Source organism: Budorcas taxicolor, chromosome 11 (genome assembly GCF_023091745.1).
Source record: "Budorcas taxicolor isolate Tak-1 chromosome 11, Takin1.1, whole genome shotgun sequence".
Classification (NCBI taxonomy): Eukaryota; Metazoa; Chordata; class Mammalia; order Artiodactyla; family Bovidae; genus Budorcas; species Budorcas taxicolor.
Window position 1 is genome coordinate 49433736 of NC_068920.1, and position 23893 is coordinate 49457628.

At 50.8% G+C, this 23893-nt stretch overlaps 1 protein-coding gene and 1 non-coding gene across 2 annotated transcripts; both read right to left on the reverse strand.

Annotated features, from left to right (window-relative positions):
* Positions 1-472: 472 nt before the first annotated feature.
* LOC128057067 (U7 small nuclear RNA) lies at positions 473-534 on the reverse strand. Its single transcript, XR_008200252.1, has one exon. It is a non-coding gene; the product is annotated as a U7 small nuclear RNA (small nuclear RNA).
* Positions 535-10699: 10165 nt separating this feature from the next.
* Positions 10700-18803, reverse strand: MAPK13 (mitogen-activated protein kinase 13). The gene is made up of 12 exons (XM_052648352.1): positions 18685-18803; positions 17698-17827; positions 16105-16163; positions 13426-13534; positions 13203-13232; positions 12775-12822; positions 12533-12647; positions 12319-12390; positions 11638-11717; positions 11316-11394; positions 11049-11225; positions 10700-10782 (listed from the first exon to the last, which is right to left on the reverse strand). Exons 1-12 carry the CDS (start codon positions 18801-18803, stop codon positions 10700-10702), a joined length of 1101 nt encoding a protein of 366 aa, XP_052504312.1.
* Positions 18804-23893: the final 5090 nt, after the last annotated feature.

Below are 23893 nucleotides of genomic sequence, written 5' to 3' on the forward strand. Positions count from 1 at the left end.
TAGATGGATTCACTTAGGGCAGTAAAATTATTCTATATGATACTATAATTGTGGATACATGACATTGTGCTTTTATCAAAGCACGTGGAACTATGCAACACAGAGAGTGAGCATTAATGTAAGCTATGAACTGTAGCTAATGAGAGTATATCAGTACTGGCTCATAGATTGTAACCATACCACAAGATGTTTATAATAGATATGCACCTATGTGTTGTAGCCAGGAAGGATTCACCATGAAAATCTACTAGAAAATACATTAATATATTCATTATATAAACAGATGCAAAAGGGAAAACATATTTTTACAGAAAAGGCATTCAATGCAATTTAAGTCATGCAATTTAAAAAAACTAGCAAATTAGGAAAAAAGTTAACTTCCTTAACCTGTTTAACTGTATCCACCAAAACCCAGTAAACATTCATGCTCAATTGCAACATTGAGTATTTTAGTTTTTTATTTTTTATTTTTTTGGGCTTTCCGGTGTGAACCGGAAAGCCTGCTAGACAAATTCTAAAAGAGCTGTAACACTAACATTAAGTATTTTAGTAGCAAACTTCCTTTGAAACAAGGCAAGGTTGTCCACTATCTTATCCTTATACAGACTAGGTATGACCTTTGCTTTTCCCCACTGTTCATTGTTAGACAAAGAAGCCAAAATAAAAAGACATCCAAGGAGCCCTGCCTTCAGAAGAATATGTGTTCAAACAGATAAACCAAAAGTTTAGAACAAGCACATTAGACATTAAAATAGCTAAGGAAGGATATTAGTGATACGAAACACACAAAAAATGCAATAGATATATTGGGTGTGTTCTGTCAGTATGCATGCCTTTTGAAGCTCTGTTATTAGGCGCAGACACATTTACGTGTTACGTACGTGTTACATAATCTTAACGATTTAAGGTGGTTGTGTCTTTCTGATGGAAACTGGCCCTTTGATTTTATGAATGCCCCTCTTTGCCTCCCATAACTTTGCCCTGAAATCTTTTGGATTTGGTATGCTCTAGTCACTCATGCTGTCTCGTGTTTGCTGTGTTCAGAGTCTATGATGTTTTATCCTTTTACTTTCAACTGACCTGTGTCTTTCTTTAAAGGACTCATGTAGATAGCAAGTTGCTGGGTCTTTTCTACCCTTTCTGACAGTCTCTGCCTTTCATTTGTAGTGTTTAGGTTACTTACATTAATGTAACCATAAATATGGTTGCATTTAGGTCTATTTCCATCTATGTTTTTCTTGCCTTTGTTTGGGTTAATTGAATGTTTTACTCATTTTGTTTTAATTCTTGTTTTGCATTAGTTTTTAGTGGCTCTTCTGGGGATTATAATATGCATCCTAAATTTATCATAGTCTACTTGGATCTTACCTTCTATCATGTCACATTAAATATGAGAATCTTGAAACAGGAAAGTTCTTTCCCCAGCTTGTCTTTTGTGCTATTATCTTCATATTTGTTGAATGGACATATATTATAAACTCTGCCATGTAGTGGTATATTCTTCACTTTAAGTACTCATGTCTCTTTCAAAGAAACTCTGAGAAAGAATGTGCAGGTGACTTTTGAGCAATACAGGAGTTAGGGGTACAGATCCTCTATGCAGTCAAAACTCTGTGTATAACTTACAGTCAGCCCTCCATCTGTGTGGGTCCTCCGTGTCCAGGGCTCTGCCACCATGGTCCTAACCTGCCACGGATCATGGAATATGATGCCTATCTAGTGAATTTTTCATTTATGGTTTTCACTCTAGAATTACCTTTTATTAATAGTTTCTAGTTCTCTGATGAATTTGACCACTTGCTCATTCATTATGAGTGCATTTATTAAGGTTCTTGAACATATATATTGTAGCCACTTTGGAAGCTTCATCAACTAATTAAATATCTGAGTTATTTCAGAATTGCTTCCTAGTGACTGCTTTCTTTTCGCTATGGTTCGCATTTCCATGCTTATTTGCAAGTTCAGCATTAAAAAAACAAATCTTCTAATACTGAGCATTGTAGCTGATACATTGTAGAAAACCTAGATTCTGTTATCTTCCTCTAGAGACTATTTTTATCAGGCAGTTAACTTGGCAGGCATAAAATTTCAAATTCTGTGTCCCTTGAGATGGGCAGCCTCTAATATTTCTGCTCAGTTCTTTTAGTTTCCAGTTGTCTTTTTCCGGTTGTTTTCTGCTGGGCTCCTTGGAGTATCCCTTGTACATGCACAGGTCAGGAGTCAGCCAAGGGTTTGGTCAGATTTTATATGCATTCTAAAGAAGCCTCTGGATCTTTCTTGGATTTCTTTTCTAAACTTGATTCTCTTGACTTGTCAAACCAGTAAGACCAGCAACATCATGCTTGAATTCTGGTCATCCTATGCTAGAATTGTTCTGGGTAGTGCCTTCAGGCAAAACCCCTCATAATCACAAGTCTTATCCACTGCACCTCCTTTCTATCAGCAGTTAACTCCCTTCCAATTTTTCTTCCTTTTTTTTTTATTCCCTCCAGTCCCTTCAAATAATTTTATTCTTTTATTTTACCCAGCGCCCATATTTATTGTAATACAATACAGGATACTCCGCAACTACTGGAAGTAGAATCTCCAGCTTCTTTTGATGTTGTTGTTAATTAATTGCCTCCCAAATGCTAGTGGTAAAGAACCTGCCTGCCAATGCAGGAGACATAAGAGATGCGAGTTCTGTTCCTGGGTCGGGAAGATCCCCTGGAGAAGGGAATGGCAACCCACTCCAGTATTTTTGCCTGGAGAATCCCATGGACAGAGGAGCCTGGTGGGCTATAGTCCATGGGTCACAAAGAGAGGAACACGACTGAACCAAGTTAGCATGCACGTTAATTAATTGATTGAATTTTAGCTGTGCTGGGTCTTTGTTGCTGGGCATGGGCTTTCTCTCCAGTTGCAGTGAGTGGGGGGTGCTTTTCGTTGCAATGCACAGGCTTCTCACTGTGGTGGCTTCTTGTTGCAGAGTGCAGGCTCTAGGCGTGCAGGCTTCAATAGTTGTGGCACATGGGCTCAGTGTTTGTGACTCATGGGAGCTATAGCACGCAGGCTTCAGTAGTTGCAGTGCACAGGCTTTGCTGTTCCACAGCATGTGGAACCTTCCTGGACCAGGGACTGAACCCCTGCCCCTGTATGGGCAGGCGATTCCTATCCACTGTACCATCAGGGAAGTCCAGAACCTCCAACTTTTGTTTCAAAACACTCACGTGAAGATGTCTGAAATTTAAAAGAAAGATCCAAGGTAGATATATACATTTGGTATTCACTGACATATAGATCGTATTTAAAGCCATGAGAATAGATGAGACCCTTAAGAGGTGAGCAAAATGTAAACGGGAAACGAGTAGAAAGAGGTCTTTTTTAAAAAAATTAATCCTCATTAAATGAAAAGTAATAACAGATGCTATTTATTGAGCCCTGAGCAGAAGACTTTCTATGTATCTCATTGAATTCATCCAACAGTATTTCCAGGCAAGAAATTAAGGCTCAGAGGGAAGTGGTCTGCACGTGGTCACATAGGAAGTGGAAGCAAAGAAGAGGGCCTAGTGAAGGAGACTATGAGAAGGAGCAAACCATGCGGCAGGAGAAAAACCCTGGGTGTATTTTTTAAACTCTCAGAGTCCCAGTTTCCACATCTGTAAAATGGGACTAGCAATGACCCTGTCATTAGAGGATTAGAAACAATGTATGCCAAGTGCCCGAAACAGTGCACCCAGGAAACATCCGCCTAGAGGACAGCTCTAATGCCCGTGAATGTTCAATTTGTTGTATTTAGCTTTACTATTTCACGCAAATAGAATGAAGGTCCCCAGATTCCTTACCCAGGGGTCAGTGGACATAGGGGTGGAAAAGACTGAGACGATCAGTAAGGAAACGGGCAAGAGGAAGAAGGGCCTTCAGGATGCCTGTCTAAAGTGGGCTCTGTGGACCGACCAGCATCCAGATGGGAGAAGTGAAAACTGTTTCCATGACCCCTAGGATGCCATGTGTCTGCAGGATTGATGAGTGGACTCTCTGGGTGTGGACAGTACCTCCAGGCCCTTTCAGGGAGATGGGCTCAATCCACACAAAAGGAAGAAAACCTGCAAATCAAGCCAAAAAGTAAAACTTTCATTATTTTTATTTTATTATGTTATTTATTTGATTATAACCCAGTGTTTAAAATAAATATCCATGAATCTATTCTGATATAAATAAGTTGCTGAATAAATCTCCCGTGCAAGGGAACTCCAAATAATTTCCCTTCTCAAGGAATGGCAATATAAAGAGGGAGGAAGTAACCGAACAGTGGAGAAATCTGGCTAACACAACCTTACTTAAGTATTCAAGGTTAACACTGACAGTGATAAATCACTTTGACACTAAATAACTAAACAACGACAAACTCATGACATAATATGATCACATTTTACCCATGTGACCTTTGTCCCCAGAACACATTATCCCAGTCTTACCATGAGAATGCATCAGACAAACCCTAACTGAGAGACATTTTACAAGATACCTGACGAGTACTCTTCAAAATTGTTAAAATTACTGAAAATAAGCTAAGTCTTAGAAACTGTCACTGCCGAGAGGAACCTCAGGAGACATGTAGCGAACTGAATGGGATCCTGGAACAGCAGAGAATAGGTAAAAATTAGGGAAATACAAAAGTATAGATTTTAGTTAATGCTATATCGATATTTATTTATTAGTTATGATAAACATAGCATGCTAATTTTAGATATTAATAATAGGGAAACTGGATATGGAGCTCACGGAAAGAAAAGTGTGTAGTCGCTCAGTTGTGTCCAGCTCTTTGCAATCCCGTGGACTGTAGCCTGCCAGGCTCCTCTGTGCATGGGATTCTCCAGGCAAGAACACTGGAGTGGGTTGCCATGCCCTCCTCCAGGGTATTTTCCGGACCCAGGGATCAAACCCAGGTCTCCCGCGTTGCAGGTGGATTCTTTACCATCTGAGCCACCAGGGATGGCAGCTGTTATATAAATCTAAAACTATTCTAAAACTAGAAGTTTATTTTATATATTTAAACAAAGTTTAAAAGGTACAGCTTAACACTAGACACAGAGAGAGTTTTCTGGAATCATTTTATTCCTGATTGTTGGGGAGGTGGCTGAAGTCATGGCTTCACTGTTTAAAAAAGGACAGGAAACAGGAGAGACAGGTGTGGACAATGGCAGGCAGGCGCCTGGACGGGCAGAGAAGGGTGTCAGTTAGTTGGAACAAAGGAAAAATCTGGGAGAGAGGCAGAGAGAGCCACATGTCATCTCGCCTATTTTTTGAAAACTCACACCTAGGCTGAACATGTTAGAAACAGTTGAACAGGGGGCTTTTAACCATCAACCTTAAAAAAGAGTGAAGGGAAGGAAGGAAGGAGGGAGAGGAGGGAGGAAGAAGGAGGAGAGAAACAGAGAATTTCCATTTCAAAACATTCTTACTTAAAACAACTTTCTGGACTGTTAGCAGTATTTCACAATGCAGTCATCTCATTTTGGCAGCTTGATTGATTTCCTGATTTTCAGGAAAACTGAGCTGTCATCTGGTTCCTACTTGGCTGTTTTACCGACATGAATATGCAGTTCTCACAAAATGTGAAATGGCTGCTGAAGAAGTGAAGTATAATTCTTTCTGACTTGTTGCTCCAAGCCCTCCCCTGTCTCAAAGATGAAGAAAGCCAGTGGAGAAACTTTCCTCCTTTCCCCATAAAAAAAGAGAGTGAGGTTCACTTCTTCGGGCGTTTTCCACGTGAACTGAAGGTTCTGAGCCCGTCTGCCGGGCGGGAGCGGATGGGAATGGGTGCGCCTTGGTGGCTTTCTGTGAGGCCCATGCAGCTGCACCGGAGCTCAAGAGCGGCGGCTGTGGCGTGGATCTCTGGGTGCTCCCAAGAGCATGACCGTCATCAGCTTGTGTTTCTGAGCACCCCTTGGTACAAGAGCTAATATTGACTCTCTATGCACTTTCCCCTCACCAGTCCTATGAGGTGGTAGGCCCTGCTATACTCTTTTAGAGAAAGAAAATGAGGTTCAGAGGAGTAGATACCCTGCCCCACAAACTTACCACATGGTGTGATGATTAGTTTTATGTGTCAGCTTGGATAGGCCGTATGCCCAGTGGTATCCTTAGACCCTAGTCTAGAAGATGCTGGAAAGAAATTTTGTAAATGTGATAAACATTTACAATCTGACTTTATGTAAAGCATAAATGTTTGCAGACCTCATCTAATTTGTTGAAGGCCTTAAGAGCAAAAATTGAGTCTTAGAAAGGACAGAATCTGCCTCAAACCTATAAGGTGTTCTGCCTGAATTTCCTGCTCACTAGCCTGCCCTTCAGATTTCAGGCTGCCAACTACTCCCCACCCACTTCCATGAGCCAGTCCCTCAAATCCATCTCTCCCTTCTCTCTCAACCCCAGGTATTTTCCGATGCAAACCCCACAACTCCACGCTTCTCAGCTCCACCCTCGGCTGCCTCCTAGATCTGCCTGAGAAGCTGCAGATACTAGGGCTGTAATACAAGAGACCGAGGTCAGATCTCTTGAGGACCCTCTGAAGGAACGTTTAATATGAAGGAGACCAGTTGAGTGGAGAAAACCACTGTTGAGAAGGAGGTTGTGACAATGTCAGGAAGATGGGCTAATCAAGGAGAGAAGAGCATGTGGCAGAGAAAACAAAAATAATGGTTAATGCTTAGTAAGCACTTCCCATGTGCCAGGTGCTGTTCCGAGTGCTTCCCTTATGTTAATTTCTTTAGTACTATTAGGCTCACTTTACAGATGAGGAAACTGAGACCCAAGGTCACAGTTTCTGGTACACGGCAGAACAGCAGGGAGTAGCCTGCAGAGCCCAACACTTAACCCCTTAGGAAGCCACACAGGGAATGAGGGTAAAACAGAGGTGCCACTCTTCCGACAGGATGAAAAGGCGAGGCTGGACTAGGCTGTCATTTCTAAAGCCAAGGCCGGATCTTGCTTGCCTGGAAGAAATCCAACCACGATCTCTGTTGGAGTTCCTCCTTGGAGTTATACAGAAGTTCTGGGATCTTATGAGCCCCACAATATGAGGAACGTTCTTCTGTTCATGAATCTGTACTTAAAAACCCTGAGGTGCTGCATCAGTTAAGAATGTGTAGGCTTTCCATGGTGGCTCAGCAGTCAAGAATCTGTCTGCAATGCAGGAGACCTGAGTTCGATCCCTGGGTCAGGAAGATCCCCTGGAGGAGGGCATGGCAACCCACCCCAGTATTCTTGCCTAGAGAATCCCATGGACAGAGGAGCCTGGCGGGCTGCCGTCCACGGGGTCGCACAGAGTTGGACACGACTGAAGTGGCCAAACAGCAGCAGCAGCAGCAGGCTCTCTCCACAGGAGAAACCCTGAATAATTTCAGCCAAGACCAGGAGACCTTGGCTTATGGTCCAGCCTCCCCGAGCATACTCAGCAGCCTCCTCCTGAGTTTTTCCAGGGTGTTGACAGGGAGCTGGACACAGTCCCAGAAGAATGTGGGCACTCATGGCCCTCTGCCTCGTTCCGGTCAGGAGAAATCACCTGCTAAGCCACACCACTTCTCAAACGCACTTCCCTTCCTCACTCCCTCACCTTCATGCCCTCCCGGAGTCTTACTAAAATACTCTCAAGGGGCAGACCTTCGGGAAAACAAAGAGCAGCAAGTGTCTTCCTGGGAGTTTCTCCTCTTGGCCAGTTGCCACAAGCCTGTCTTTTGTATCTGTTGAGGGGATGGGGACAGTAACACAGGAGCAAGGGGCACGCACGCTGGTCTCAGTGGGTGACTGCGCCACCGTTGTGGGGAAAGAACAGGGCGGTGCTAAATAGGAGACCTGGACCCCAGCCTCTGCTCTGGGCCAAATGTCTTCATCAGGAAAACTGTTTAGAAGGAATGCTGTCGGGGTGGGGGTGGGAGGAGTCCACCTTCTTGAAAACGAGATACAGAGGCCTCTGCAAGTTGCCTAGCAAAATGCCCCAGTCAGACCCATCCCTCCCTGGATGGTAAGGCTGGGAGACAGGGGAATGGCAGGAAGTATGTGTTGTAGGCATCCGGGGGCAGATCTGGGCATTTCCAGCCTGGCTCCATGATCATACAAGGTGAGGTGTTGGGGTACAGGTGGTGGTGGAGGGGGTGGTGGTGGTTAAGAAGTAGCAAAGGATCCCTAAAATTGCATTTTTGTATCCAAGACAGAAGTTTTTAACTAGGGTTCCTGAAGCACAGCCTGTACACTGGAATTCAGAGGTTGATGAACTGAGATTGGAAAATATTACAGCTTAACCTCTGCTCACCTCCATTTTCTCAGTTATGAATAAAGGCAAAAACACTGCAGTTGCATTAGCAGGGCCAGTAGAAAGCCGTGCTTTTTCTTTCACATTTGCAGGTATCTTGAAACATTGTTTAAACTCATTTCTACTTCAAGTTGACAGTGGTTTATTGGGCTCATCCCCTCGATTCTTGTTATTTAATGTGTTAAAGAAACCCATATATTACAACCTCACACACTTCGATATTTTCACAACTGTATTTCATCATAGCTAGTTTCCTTTGTGATCCCTTTATGCAAAGGAAAATATTTTGAGAAGGGATTCACGGCACAAAAAAAGGTCAAGGGCCCCCAGACCAGGAGCGGTCCCTATTGACACGCTGGCCCAGAGTGAGGATGGCTGCCCAGCTGAGCACAGGCTCCCACAGGAGGAACCAGGTCAGAATCCCACCAGGCACTGCTCCTGCTCCAGGAAACCTTGGCATAGGACGCAGGGGTGAGGCATGACCGTGGCAAGTCATGAGATCTTTCGCTCGATGGAGTGGCCTTGGGCCTCTGCTGCCCGTTGTGAAAAAGGAGATCTCCAGCCTCTTTACCTTCAGCTACGTGAGGATGGAGCCCCAAGCTCACTGTGGAATAAAGGGAAGGGAGCACTCAGTTGTTGTTCTTAGGGAGTTTTTTCAGCCCCGCCCTTTTCTTTTTTGCCATGCTGTGCAGCACTCAGGATCTTAGTTCTCTGGCTAGGGATTGAACCCACGCAGCCTGCAGTGAAAACACGGAGTCTTAACCATTGGACCACCAGGGAAGTCCCCAGCCCAATTTGAGGAAACAAAACCCAAGTGTAGGGAGAAGGGACAAGAGAACTTCTTCCTCCTGCAGCTACAGTTGTATTTTCTTGGCTCAGGGATGAGAGGAAAGTGTTAACCGGTGAACCAGTATTGGTACATTATTATTAAAGAAGGTCCACAGCTTGCCTGAGGGTTCACTCTGTGTGTTGTACAGTTCCACTGGTTTTGAAAAATGCATAATGTCATGCATCCACCATGACATCATTCAGAATAGTTTACTGCCCTAAAAATGCCCTGTCTGAGCCTCAGTTTTAATATCTCTGAAGTGAGAAAGTGAAACTCCTCTAAATCCCCTCATCCTCCCATTGTAGGTTTCTAATTTAGGCCTCTTGACAAATTAAAGTGTTACTGAAATCAACAAAATTAAGTGTGACCTGATATCCATCAGAATCACTAGGGTTGGGTTGAGGTAACAGGGTCCTCGTTCAAACCTTCTGGGGTCTCAACCCCAGACCCGTTAAACCCAGGGCCAGAGCCCAGGAATCTGCATTTTTAACCAGACCCTGGTGCACAGGGAAGTTTGAGACCCCAGCAGAGAATTCAAGCCTGAACACAAGGATACAATCCATTGTCAGGTTAAAGCTCAGGAGCGATGTACAGTTCCCCAAAGGGCGAAGGAGCAGAACTTTTCCTGGAAAAAGCCCATTTCTGCCTTCCGCAGCTCCCAGTCAACAAGCCTGCTGTTGCTTCACGTCTTGATTGCTGCTCACTCACCCAAAATAACGTGCATGCAGTGTTCCACCAGCTGCAGCTCTCTCTGCAACTGCCTTAATTTAGCAGCCAGTCACATTTGGCTCCACAACAAAGGGGCTCTGGGAAGGGGCCCCTCCCTCATGGCCATCTGTCATGGATTGAATAAAGTGCCCCCCAAATTCATGTCCCCCACCCAGAACCTCAGAATGTGACTTTATTGAAAATAAGGTATTTGCAGACATAATTACCAAGGATTAAGATGAGATCATACTAGATTAGGGTGGGTCCTAAATTCAGTGACTGATGTTCTTATAAGATCAGTCAAAGACACAGTAGTGGAGAAGGCCATGGGAAGAGGGGCAGAGGTGGGGGTGATGCAGCGACATGCAAATCAAAGAACACCAAAGGTTCCAGGAGTCACCAGAAGCTAAAAAGAGGCCAGAAGAGATTCTTCCCTAGAATCTTCAGAGGGAACACAGCCCCGCCAACAACCTTGATTTCAGACTTCCAGCCTCCGGAACTGTGAGAATAAATTTCTATGATTTTAAAGCCGCCCAGTTTGTGGTAATTTGCTACAGCAGCCCTAGCAAGCTAATACGCAGACCGCCACCCCAGTTCAGTCCCACTCCAGCCATGAAAGAAAGGACCCCCCACACAAGCAATTCTCCACATCATGTGCTTTAATTCTCCCAGCCAACACCTCCGAATTCTGCGTCTAGGAAACTAGGCCTGTTTCCTACACAAGCCCTCCATCCTCTGCTTGGAAGGCTATAATCCAAGACGGGATCAGACTTTAGTAGTGATAAATAAATATTGGTCCCAGGGGCAGTGCCTGGCAGGTGGTACCACGAGGCCATTCCTGGGCTCAGCCGAGGGTTGGGCTAGAAGGGTCACTGCAACTTCATGCCACTCCGGCGCCGAGAGTCCTTCCGGGCAATGGGGCTGAAGTTCACAATCTCCTTGTAGATGTGCTCTGAGGAAGGCAGGGGGGTTCAGGGGGTGGTGGGTGCTGAGGGCAAGCGCCTACCTCCTTCCCCCAACAGACATGGTGCAAAGCAGGAAGCCTGCTCAGCCCAGGGAGAAAGAAGTGCACGCAGGAGACAGTGTTTGCTCAGAGAGAAAGAGGCCACAGTCTCCAGGAGAAATGCCAGGACCACTGAGGCCAGGCGGGGAAACGAGGCCAGCAGAGGGGAGGCTGCAGGCTGGGGGTGGGGAGGCGCTGAGGCACCCGGCCCTTACGCTTCCATTCATCCACTGTGAGTCTCTCGCGTTCTAAGGAATCTTCGAGCGGCTGCTGGGCCTCTGTCTCCTCCTCAGGGTCCCGGAAGGGCTCAAAGAAGGGGTGGGCGAGGGCCTGCGAGGCCGTCAGGCGCTTGTCCACGTCCAGCTCCAGCATCTTCTCCAGCAGGTCTGTGGCTGCCGTCACGGAGTGTGAGCCTCATGCCCCAGGCCCAGGAGAAGCCAGCCCACCCGTGGGGACACAGACTGCAGGCCCCCAAGACTCACCCTGGGGGCTGGCACGTGGGAAGAGTTGAGAGAAATCCTTTCTGGGGCTTTGTGGCAGGGACTGGATGTAGGATTTGGCCTGGAAGACAGAACAGCACTGAGTAATCCCCAGTTGTCAGCTCCTTGGGAGTCAGGCCATAGGGTCTAGAGCAGGGACCCCAGAAAAGCCGCTGAGCAGGGCTGAGGGCTCAGGTCCGAATCCAAAGTGAGATAAAGGCAAGAGCGCCTGCCAGGGCAGAGGGGCGGTGGGGTGAGCCCATCTCCCTGACCCTGGCCAGCCAAGGGCACAGCCCCAGGCAGCCTGGGCCCATCTGCCACTCACCGCCTTGTCATTCAGCTTCTGTACAAACTCGGCGCCCGGCACCCCAGTCACTTTCAGGATCTGGGTCAGCTGGTCCAGGTCTTGGCAGCAGGTTAAGGCTTGGCCTCACTTGCTGGGGGTGGGGTGGGGTGGGGTGGGGGTGGTCTGGAGCTGCCCTTCCCGCTGCCCCTCCATCAGGCCCACCTAGAAGGGTGGACCATCCAGGCTCCAGACACTCACCTCCTCCTGCTTTCAGGAGGGGAGGTTCATCCTTCAGGACGCAGGTGAGACTTGCCACCTGCCAGGCTGGGTTAAGGGTCCCTCCCCACAAATGCTCCTGCAGGTGCCACCTTCCCAGCTTCATCCCACTCCGTCACCTCCATGCACTTCTTTGTCTGCTCCCCCCACACCCTTGCATTCCGAGTTTGGCAGGGAGACCCCGTCTCGTCTCCCCAGTCCCTGTATGGCACACGGAGGTGCTCAACTGGTGCGTGTGGTGCCAAAACATCAACTATTTGTCTGCAGGATGGTGGAATCACAGGTGACTGGCTTTCATCATTTTGTTTCTCTGCACTTTAAAATTAATCCACTGGGAAGCATGTATCACTTTCACATTAAGAAAAAGAGAGAGATTTAAGTAATAAAGTGTCTGTTGAAGGAATGAGTCCCTGGATGAAGACTGGCTTTTCCAGCAAAGGATACAGTCTTTCCCCTTGAACAGCGTCTTCCCTGTCAGCATCTCTGCCATGATACAGCCCACAGACCAGATGTCCACTGCAGAGGGAGGGGGAGGAGGTGTCACCTGGGCCGGCTGGCCAGGGCCCGACCGTCTGTCAACCCAGAGTCTCCAAGACAGGCTTGAGGCAGCCATCAGAGAAGACCCCCAGCCCACTCCCCGGGGCAGCCGACCACTGACCGGTCTGGTTGTAACGCATCCAGCTGAGAATCACCTCAGGGGCCCGGTACCAGCGGGTTACCACGTAACCCGTCATCTCCACATCCGTATGCCGTGCCAACCCAAAATCCAAGATCTACAACTCGGGGCACGAAAGAAAAAGAGCTCACTGAGGAGAGGGGGCTCCTGGAGCAGCGTCTGGGGGCTCCGGTGGGAGAGGGGCCCACCCCGAGCCCAGGCTGACCCCACCGGGGCCCACTCACCTTCAGCTCGCAGTCCTCGTTCACAGCGAGGTTGCCCGGCTTCAGGTCCTAGAGGAGAGATGGAGCGCTGGGCGGAGGCAGAGGCGAGGTGGCCCCACTCGGCCGCCACCCAGCACGCGGCCCTGCCCTTTTTCTGGGTACCGGGCTCCTGTGCAGAGTGAGGGTTGGACCAGGTGTCCTCTAGGGTCCATCCAGCTCTAAAATGCTCCTGATTCTTGGAGCCTGAAACACCCAGCTCAGCTTCACTGGTAACAGTTTCCCAGAAAGTTCCCCCAAACACAGCAATTCTGAGCAGGCTTTCCTGGGCCAAGGCTGGGTCTGAAAACTCTCTATCCCTGGCTCCCCTTGCTCCATCTCCCCCCTTCCAACTTCAAGAAGACCCCAGGGGTGGCCGGGGCCTTTGAGGATGTAGTGGAGAAAGCACTCACCCTGTGGACGACCCCAGCTGAGTGGATGTACTGTGTTGGGGAGAGAGAGGGAGAAGCGTGAGTCCAGAGTCTGGCTTTCACACCAGGGGCTTCAGGCTGGCTCAGAGACCGCCTCTGCCCTGCCATGGCATGTCCTCCCAAACCTTCGAAGCCTGGCCTCCCCCAGACCCCAGGTCTCAACACCCAGCCCCCCTCCTCTGCCCTTTGGCAGGCTCCCACCCACCTTAAGACCCTTGAGCATCTGGTACACCAGGTACTGGATCTTGTCCTCACTGAACTCCATCCCCATGATCTTCTGCAGGTCTGTCTGCATGAAGGGCATCACCAGGTAGCTGCAAGGCATGAGGGCTTCCTGAACAGTCCCCAGCCCCAACCAGCCCCAGGTCCCAGCTCAGAGGAGGGGCACAGGGCTGGGGCAGAACAGAGGCCTTAGAGATGACCTTCGTGTGCAAGAAGAGCCAGCCCCACAACAGCCAGCCAAATCCCCAGGCAGTGGGCCTCTCGGCTCCTGGCTCCCAGCCTGGCCCTGGCGGCCGCCCTGTTGGCAGAGCTCAGGGTGTTTCAGCTGGAGCTATGCTCAGGAAAACCAAATGCAGCAGTGTTCCCGCTCTTCAAAGGTGTCCTCTCCTTGCCCTCCTCCACGCCCCACAGAAAGCCACTGCTGTGAGTTAGAAACATCTGCCAGGATTTCCTTCTGCTTCTGTACAAATATTTTCTCCCCACCTCAGAGGGTCATGAGCTGCCATGAAAATCCTCAAACATCCAAAAATGTCTCCCTTCCAAGAAGGAAACAATAAAACAGTTTCTAGAAGGGTGAAGAAGGAAGAAAGAGATAGTTGAACCATTACCCTCTCTTAATGGGATTGCAAAACAGGTCAAAGTCAGCAAAATGTAACTGCTACTCAAGGCAGTAACAGCAAAGTCCAGCACAAAAAAGGATAAAGATCTAGAAAGGAATTAAAATAATAAAAGAATGTGGAGGCCATCTCCACGAGCCTGTGACTTCCGGTTTCTTCCACCTGACTGTGCCCCGTCCCACGCACTGGGACCCTCTGCTCCAAGCACAGGCTCCTCCCCACCTTCATGTTTCACCTTTACGTGGAAACTGATTCTTTTCAGCTTACAAGCTCACTGATGTCCTGCGGTGCTACAACCACCCTCCCTTAACCTTATTTCTTCACGTACCCCACTCCTCTCTTTCCCTCCTGATCAAACTTCTAGAAAGAGTGGTCCTCACCTGTCCACCCCACTGCCTTAATGCGCAGTTCCCTGACAACAGGGTGTCTGTTCCTGCCCCACCAGCCCAGAGCACACACCCACGACTCCCTTTCTTTCTACTGGAACTTGTGCAAAGCTTGACACCCCCTCAAGATTCTCTGCGAATCCTACCTCTGGTCAGGCGGCCTCAGCTCTCTGCCTGCACATTCTCGTGTACCTTCTCTTTCACGTTGGTATCTTAACCCACAGCATCGCAGCATGCTCTACACTAGCCTGTCCCTGGGCTTCGGCTCTCATCCACCAGTGATTATTCCAGCCCAAATCCACATCCCTGGCTCAGACCTTCCTAAACTCTGGGTTTATTTGCTGATTAAACACTTGAATGTTCATAGGCTTTTCAAAAATGAAGTGTCCAAAGTGGAGTTCACTATCTTTCTCCTAAGATCTGTTCTTCCTTCACCTGGTATTCCGAGGAGGAACCTGGCATCCCCTGGCTCTCCTCACCGCTGCCTCCCAAGGGATACAGCACTCTGACAGTGCTGCCTCTCGATGGGTCTCAAGTCAGCTCTTGGGACCCTGTCACCTTGACTGCACTTAGACCAAGGTCTAGCTTTCCCAGAGCTGTGTCCCTGCTCCTTTCTTGCTGCTGCCAGAGTGCATCCCCCAAATCCGGTCTGACCACCTCACCTCGCTGCTCAAAACCTCTATAGCCTTGAGGCTGCCTGTGGCATCAAGTCTGGACTCAGCCTAACTAAATCAGCCACTGCTTCACTGCACATCTCGGGATGGCCCAGCCTCTTTCACACATGCTTCATGGCCTTGGTCCACGCAGTTCCTTCTCCTTGGGATGCCTTCAGCCCTTCAACCTCAGGCAAACATTGACTCATCCTTCAGAGCTGAGTTCAGAGTTACCTCCTCTGTGAAGCCCGCTGAGGCAGCTGGCAGTTCCCGGCTCTACCCAGACTTAGAGCACTGACCATCACTGTCAGTATTCACCACTGTCTGTCCCGGAGGAGCTGGTCCGCTTTAAATTCCCAATGCTAAGCCCAGCAGCCGGCATTGTAGGGGGAAAAATCCATTCAAACTCACTGCGTTAAACTGAAAACAAAAGCATCCTAATAAAGAGAACTGCGGCTACAGTTGAACTAGGACTGGAAAAAAAAAAAAAAAATCCACCCTCTCAAAGTTTCCTAAATTTTAGCAGGTACTGCGCTAGCAAAGCTGTGCATTTAGCAACTAAATTTTCATGTTCTGTGTAATTCTGAGAAACATCCCCATTGGCTGGGGCGGCCAAGGCTCTGTGATCCTCGCTCCATTCTAGGAAGAGTCCTGAGGTCCAGACCCACACCCGCACCAGGACATGGTGAGGGAGGCTGATGCAAACCCTGTGGGGACTGGCGCCGTTGTCTCCGTGGTGTTGAGGGTGGGTAAAGCGAAGCAGATGAGCAGACAGCTCTGTGTCAGCCAGGCTCTGTAAAAAGCCCTTCCCACCTTCCCAGGCCAGCCGCTCTCTCCACCCTGGGCTGGATCTCTCCCCAGCCCAAAGGCATACAGCCTCCTGGGACAGAAAGCCCCCCCCTGCCAGAAGAGAGAACCTGGACCCTCCCCTTACTTCCCCCCCCCCTCCCCCCCAGTGGCAAGTAAGACCTGCAAATATCCCGGAACCCGGCACAGCCCGACTCACAAGTCATGGAAGTTGCGCAGGGAGGAGGCTGGGGTGAAGACATCCAGGAGCCCAATGACCTAAAGAGAAGATGGCCAGTGAGCGCCAGGCAGCCGCCGCACCCTGCATCTGTCCTTTGAGGCCCCAGGCCTGCACAGGACCACCTGCCCTTTCCTAGAACAGCACCTCCAGCAGGAGGCAGGTTCCCAGCCTTCTGGGAAGAAGCAGTAAAAGGGGCAGAGGTGGGAGAGGGATTCCTCCACCTGGGCAGGAATTTGCAGTGCACTGCGATGGAGAGTCAGGTTGGGATAAGAGATGGTGGACGTGTCTGTGCTCACCGACCCCAAGTCTGGTGCTCAGGACAAGCAGCACAAACCCAGTCTCCGCTCAGACAGGGAACCTCGAGTGGGGAAGGGAATCGAGGAGGGGACAGAGAAGGGATCTTCCAGCCAGCAGGCTCCCTGTCCTTGACCTTGGGTCTCACCACATCCAACCCTGCCTGCCAAAGGGCTGATTCAGAGCTGGGGCAAGACTTCCCAGCTGGAGGCCATGGGGAGGAGCTGCTCAAGGAGTAATGGGACTTAAAATAAGCACAGTGTTTTGAACTCATTGTTTTAAATGCTTGGGTTTCCCCGGGTGGTTTAGCAGTAAAGAATCCACCAGCAATGCAGGAGCGGCAAGAGATGTGGGTTTGATCCCTGGGTCAGGAGGATCCTCTGGAGGAGGAAATGGCAACCTACTCCAGTGTTCTTGCCTGGAGAATCCCATGGGCAGAGGAGTCTGGCGGGCCACAGTCCATGGGGTCGCAGAGTCGGACACAATGGAAGCGACTTAGCACATTTTTAAAAACGCTTGTCTGCCAATACAGATATCCTGCAGCAAAGCCTAGGGGCCAGGCTCAGCACTGGGTCACTAGTTTCCTGGCTGTTTCAATTAGACAGGACAGTCTCAAGGTCAGGCTCTGGGGCCTGGAGCCAGGTTGTCTAGGGTCAGATCCCAGCTCTGCCACTGACTAACCATATAATCTGTCTGTCTACGGCCATACCACCCTGAACGTGCCTGATCTTATCTGATAACCTGTAAGTCTTTCTGTGCCTCAGTTTCCCTGTCTGTATAAGGGAGTAATGATACTTATATGATACTGTGAGGATTAAACATTCTAGTTTCTGCAAAGTTCTTAGAGCTGTGCCTGGCACATAAGTGCTCACAGGTTTCTATTATCCTTGTTGTAATTATGTGGAAACAACATTAACCAGGATACTGGGCACCAGGTCTCAGATCTAGAACAACTATGGAGTTCCTCGGTGCCCATTTCCTCATAACAGGGAGACACCAAGTTCATTCAGCTCCACTGCCAAAAATTCCTTTGCACCTTACCTGGGAAGTAGGCGGGGTGGGTCCTGGCACATAGTTTTAATAATCAGGTGAGGAACAAGGATCCAGAGGAGCAGGGAGGAGGTTCCCTTTCTGCTGGCGCTGTTGGGTCAGCATCTTGGGGTATCTTCCGTGTGTGCGTGTGCGCATGTGCACACACACGGAGGGGCTGGTCAGGACCCTCTCTGGGGCTGCCCTCCCGTCCCTGCCTCCCCGAAGCACCCCCCAGGCCCAGCCTACGTTCTCATGCTGCATGTGTTTCAGCAGCAGCAGCTCCCGATAAGCCCGCTTGGCAAAGATCTCGGACTGGAAGGGCCGGCTCAGCTTCTTGATGGCCACCTTTTCCCCTGACCGCTTGTCAATGGCTGAGCTGTAGGGTCAAAGGCAGGTCAGCAGGGAGCACGCCCCCCCCCCCCCCCCCCAGCCCCAGCCCAGAGGCAGGCAGGGCTCCAGACCCTGGGTGGCATCTGCCAGGCCATCTGGGGAGCCACGGCCATCCTCACCCCAATCCCTCAGGGCCAGCAGCCTAAGCTGGGAGGAGCTGATGCCCACCACCTGGAATGTGAGTGAGTTGCTGAAAGCACAGTGGGACTCGGGGAGCGAGGAGGGAGCAGGCAGGATCTGAGAGAGGTGCCCTGCACCAGGGTCAAACACAAGTTAATATCAACAGGATCCCAAACAACTTGGCAAGTCACTTCCTGTTTGCCTATCTGTGTACCCATGTGTATTAAATAACAATCGATCGGGATTCAGCCAGATGAACTCTGGGGTCCCTTGTAAGTCCTGGAGAAACAGATTCAGTCCTAATTCAACCCACAGAGACTCCCCCTGCGAAAAGCGAACTGGCGCCTGGGGCGACCCCATGGCCAGCCTCCACAGCCCGAGGCTGCTACTCCACTTCGAGGTCCAGTTGCTGCCTCCTCCAGTCCCAGGGCTCAGCCTGGGAAAAGCACCCGCAAAAGTCTTCCCAACCCGCAGGACTCTGGGCCTTGGGGTCCTTGATCAAAGGTGGTGGGGGCACAGCTCCGCGCGCCCAGCAGGTGAGGGCCCCCGGATGCGGATCCGGGAAGCAGATCCGAGGTGAGGGTGGGCATTGGTCTGGCTCTGGCTCTTGCGGAGGCCCCGCCCGCGTCCCGGTGCCTGGGCGCCCACCAGCGGCCTGGCCCGATGCCCCGGGCGCCCCCGACGCCCCCGTGTCGCGCAGGCGCGGGGGAGGGGGTGTCTCACCACACGGAGCCATAGGCCCCGCTGCCTATGTGCGTCAGGGACACGTAGGTCTTGGGCAGCTCCCAGGCGGTCTTGTTGACGTCCTGCTTGTAGAAGCCCTTTTTCCGGGTGAAGCTCATCCCGGGCACTCGGTGTCGGCGGCCCCAGCGCGGTGGCTGCGCTCGCGGCCCGCCGGGCTCCCAGCACCTGGCCCCCGCCCGCGGTGCCCGCCCAGGCCTGCCGCTCCTCCCCTGCGCGAGGGCGGCTCCCCGTCCAGGCCACGCGTCCCACCTGCCGGCGCGCCCAGGTGCGCTGCGGCCCCGCCCGGGCCTGCCCCGCCGCGGCTCCCGGGAGCCCCGGGCTTCCGCCAGGGTCCGAGTTCGGAACCCCGGCCACAGACCCGCGCGAAGCGGCAGGTGCGCCGCGGTGCAGGGGATGGGGTGCGGGGCGCTTCCCGCCGGGTGCTGCGGTCGGCCTGGGGGCCCATTTGCCCTAGGGGCCCCCACGGAGGGCAGAAGGCAGGAAGACAGCCTTCCAGCTGCTGCCAGCGCAGGATTCTGTAGGAAGATCTCGGAGATTTTAAAGACAATTTTGGGGGAACAAAACCCCACAAAAGCCCATAACTTGTTTGGTATGGGAAGTTTCAAACATACAAAAGTAGCCAGTGCTTCTCACATTTGAATGCGCACACGAATCCCCGGTGTATTTCCTTGAATACAGATCCTCGTTCAAGAGATCCGGGGTGGAGCCAAGATTCTGCATTTCTCCCCAGCTTCTAGGCCCAGGGATCTCTGAATCACATGTTGATAAGCAGATTCTAATGACCCTGCATAACCCCAATTGCAAACCCCACAGCTTCAATGAGTACATCAACTCTTAGTCAATTTTGTTTCCTCTACATACTTCCTCCCGCATTGTTTTGAAGCAAAACCAGGCATCCTATCATTTCATCTGAAAATATATTTTCGTATCTCTAGAAGATAAGGATTGTTTTAAAAACACAACTACAGTATCTTTTTTACACCTAGAATGAATAACAGTAATTCTGTAATATGAACCATCCGGCCTAGATTCACATCTCCAGTTTTGCATGAGCTTTTGCTGGCTTCCCACTGCCCTGTGAAGGCAATGACAAGCCTTCGGCCACCTGTGTCTGGGTGGTTCGTGCATCCTGAAGAAGATTCTGGGCTCAAATTAAATCACGGAGACCTCCCATGAACAGGGTCAGCGGCAGAGAATGGCTGCAGGAGGTCCAGATGCCTGACCTGGCTCGGCTGACCCCTTGCTGGCCTGGGAATTGGGTTGTGGAAGGAATGGAGATGCTGTGCTTCAAAGCCAGGGAGCTCCCCCTAGGGAGTCTTCAGAACCCAAACCCTGTGCCACAGCCCCACACAGTCCCGTGGCATCAGACCCTGGGGGGCATGGGGGAGGGAGGTGCTGGGATCCCACAGAAATGCCCAACAGGCATTGCAGGCGGGGGATCTGTCTTACGTGCATCGGTCACACAGTAGGCTGTGAAAAACTGTATGGAGAATGAGTGGGAGAGTCAGCCCATCAGAGGTGAAAAAAATATTTATCTGATGAACACTTAACTTGTGTTTGCCGTGTACCAGTCATTATTCTAAGTGTTTTACATACCCAACTCCCTGAATCCTGGTGAGAGGCCTATGAGTCAGTAGTAACTCTATTATCCTGATTTTCCAGATGAGGGACCTGAGGTCCAGAGGAGTTAAGTCACTTGCCCAAGGTCACACAGCTGGGAAGGGACAGAGCTGAGCTGAAGACCATCTGGTTTGAGACTCCAAGCCTATGCAGCATCTCTGGGTTGAGAGGCATTGCTTCTTAAAGGAGATGGCCTGTGCTTCAGATTATCTGCCTCACCCATCTATGTCTACGGATCAAACCGTGTCTCCCTCATACCTCCTGCCCTGGGGATCTGACAAATTCCCTACCCTCTCCCCTACCTGACCTTCTACTCCAGCCCTGAGGCCCTGTAGGAGGAAAAGGGAAGGGGCTCGGAGCCTGGTGGAGGATGGGGGGCTGCAGGAGTTTTGGACCTTGGGGGTCGGTGACCCCAAAGGAAGGCACTCTGATTCTGAAGTTGGCATACCATCCTGGAAGCCAGAGTCTAGGGCTGGGTCCAATCCAGGAGACTCAGTTCTTCTGAGTTGAGGATCCCATTCTCCAGGGAAGAGACAGGCCTTGAGCCTCTGTGCTTGTCTTGAAAACCTGAGTGTGACAGAGGTGAGTCCAGAAAGGTGACGAATGCCAGGGAAGTAAGTGCTCATTGCCCAAGTGGGTGCAATCCTGAAACGGCACGAGCTGGCCACTCAGGCTGTGGCTCTGGACGCCTCTTAAGCAATGGTCAGGAAGTGACTCAGGCCCCAGACTGCGGATACCGACCCCCCCCTTCAGCTTCCACTGGACCTGTGTTGACTCAGTAGCCAGGCAGCCTTGGAGAGATGGCCTTAGGTGATCCTATCTGGGAGGTCGTGAATGGGAGAGGAAGAGGAGGGGGTCACTGAGGACCTCCTGGGTGCTCCCCATTCACAGCCCCTGGGCTCTCTTCTGTTTGAGCTCCTCCGAGGCCCCTCTGCACTTCTCCTCCCAGACACTGACCCTGTGTGGTTGGTTTCTATCCTGTTAACATTAAGGCAGGGGGCAAGGAAACCAGCTTTGGAATGAGACCTGCACTTCCATCCTGCCTCTGCAGTGCCAGCTGTGTGACCTGGGCCAAGTTCCTTCCCCTCTCTGAGTTTCGCTGTCCTCCTTGTAACATGGAAATGATATTAAAACGTGCCAGGTATATTAAAAGGGTCCTGGGGATGGTTCATTCTGAGTGCAGTGAAACATCAACCCAGTGAGCTAGGGGCTGTCAGTATCTCCAGCCAAAGATCCTCCCAGAAACACACCTGTGAGTGAACAAACTGGGTTTGTCACTGGTTGCATCAAGGGAGAACACGCACATGGGAACCAGGCAGGGGGGCAGGGAGTCGTCTCAGTAAGCGAGTGTTGGAAAGGACTTGTTGCAAGGTTAGGTCATTTGGTAGAAGGTGTACGGAAGCCGGACCTTGTTCCAGATGAGATGAAATCAGGAAGTGGAGGTGATTTTGTGGTTAGGTGTCTTAATGAGTCTTACCTGGAAGTAGGACCAATAGAATGAGAAGGGAGCCGTAACCGGTAAAGCGGCAGCAGCCTTCACTCAAAAGTAGCTGGATGGGGGTGTTTGGTCATGTTTGTGGTTTAGACAACACTTCTGTTTTCTCTGTGCTCAGACATGATTACAGAGTGTCTTGTTTTTGTCTCGGTCCCATTGTGGTCACAGATGGCCTTGCCTGCGTTCAGCAGGAGCACATCAAAATGAGCTGCGCCAGGCCAGCTCTGAGCAACGCCAGGACCTGGCTGACAGGCCTGGGCAGCTCCTGGGTGTCAGGATACAATGTTCCCCTCCTACAGATTGACAAACTGAGGCCCAGAGGTGTTAAGTAATTTGCCCAAAGTCACACATGACCTAGAAGGTGCTGGGCATGGTCTTCTAACATGGTGTCCTGCTCCAGAATCTGCACGTTTAACCACCAGCCAGGCTGCCCAGCCAGTGAGTGTCTGGGAAGTGCCTGTTCTTGTGGTGCTGTCTTCCCAGTGAGTCTGTGAAATGCTGGAAGGCAGGGACGTGGTGTGGGGGATCATTGACCGCTTAGGGCTTTGCATTGCCACTGCAGGGAGGGTGGGGTCGATCCCTCGTCAGGGATCTAATATCCCACATGCTGTGTGGTGCGGCCAAAAGAGAAAAGGAAATGCAAGAGATAGAAGTCCCTGCCGGGAGGAGCTGACATTTTAGTGGCGAGGCAGACCAGGGATCAATAAGCACATGTACAGTATTGGATTGACCCAAATGAATTTGCTGATATTTGACAATTTTATGTGGTTCAATCACATGTAATGTCAGGTAGTGTTAAGTGCTATGAAGAAAATACTTCCCTCGTAGCTCATTCGGTAAAGAATCTGCCTGCAATGCAGGAGACCCTGGTTCGACCCCTGGGTGGGGAAGATCACCTGGAGAAGATCACCCACTCCAGTATCCTTGCCTGGGGAATCTCATGGACAGAGGAGCCTGGTGGGCTGCAGTCCATGGGGTCTCAAAGAGTGGGGCACGACTGAGCGACTAGCACTTACTTACTTACTTAAGTATATATAAAGAAGGACTTGCGAGGACTGTTTTGAGAAGTGGGGAGGAGTGGGAGAGGCAGAGGAGGACTGTCAGAGGAGGCGTCACTGGAGCAGCACCTGAAAAAGCACAGGAGTGAGCCAGGAGGATCTCGGGGTGGGGGGAGCAGGTGTCTGCCTTCCAAAGGGGTCCACTCTGTTCCCCCGTCTGACCTGCCCTCCCCCTCCTCGCTCGCCCCCAACAGTCTCCGTCAAATCCTCCAGCTCAGAACACCTGGGGGTAGCTTCCTGGCCTCTGGTTTACCTGGTTGTCTCCCGCCGCCCCCCACACCTCTTCCACTTCGAGGGGATTCAGGCCCGGAACGGGAACATCCGTCCCAGGAACAGAGCATCAGACGCCCTCTGCTCGCCGGCGCCCCTCCTCCGTGGAGCTGCCGGCTCAGCCTCCTGGCTCCTGGCGCCGACCTCGTCCGCTCTCCCTGCCTCGGCGTTAGCACCCCCTGGTGGACAGTGCGGGGAACGGACGGCTCTGCTAGACTGGCGGCGCTCCGCGCAGCCTTCGCGGGACCAAGACAGCAGACCGCCCTCTTCACACCCTACATCGGCCTGTCCCTCCCAGCCTCCCTACTCCACCCCAAGACCCACCTCCCTTCACCCAGCCTGCAGGATTGGGCCTCCCATCCTTGACCCAGTCCTGTGCAGACGTAGCCTGGGGTCCATCTGGTGGAAGATTCCAGCCAAGTCTGGGTCTCAGCTCTCTCTGATCTCTGCACTGTCCTTTGTAGCATCTGTCACACTTTTGAAACACTTTATTTTTTTTGGCCACGCCGGGAGGCATGCAGGTGTGTTTGTGCGTGTTCAGTCGCTTCAGTCGTGTCCAACTCTTTGAGATCCTACAGACTGTTGCCCGCCAGGCTTCTCTATTTGTGGGATTCTCCAAGGCAAGAACACTGGAGTTGGTTGCCATGTTCTCCTCCAGGGGAGCTGCCCGACCCAGAGATCGGGCTCTGCTTGCAATGGCTCCTGGATTGCAAGCAGATTCTTTACTGCTCAGCCACTGGGGAAG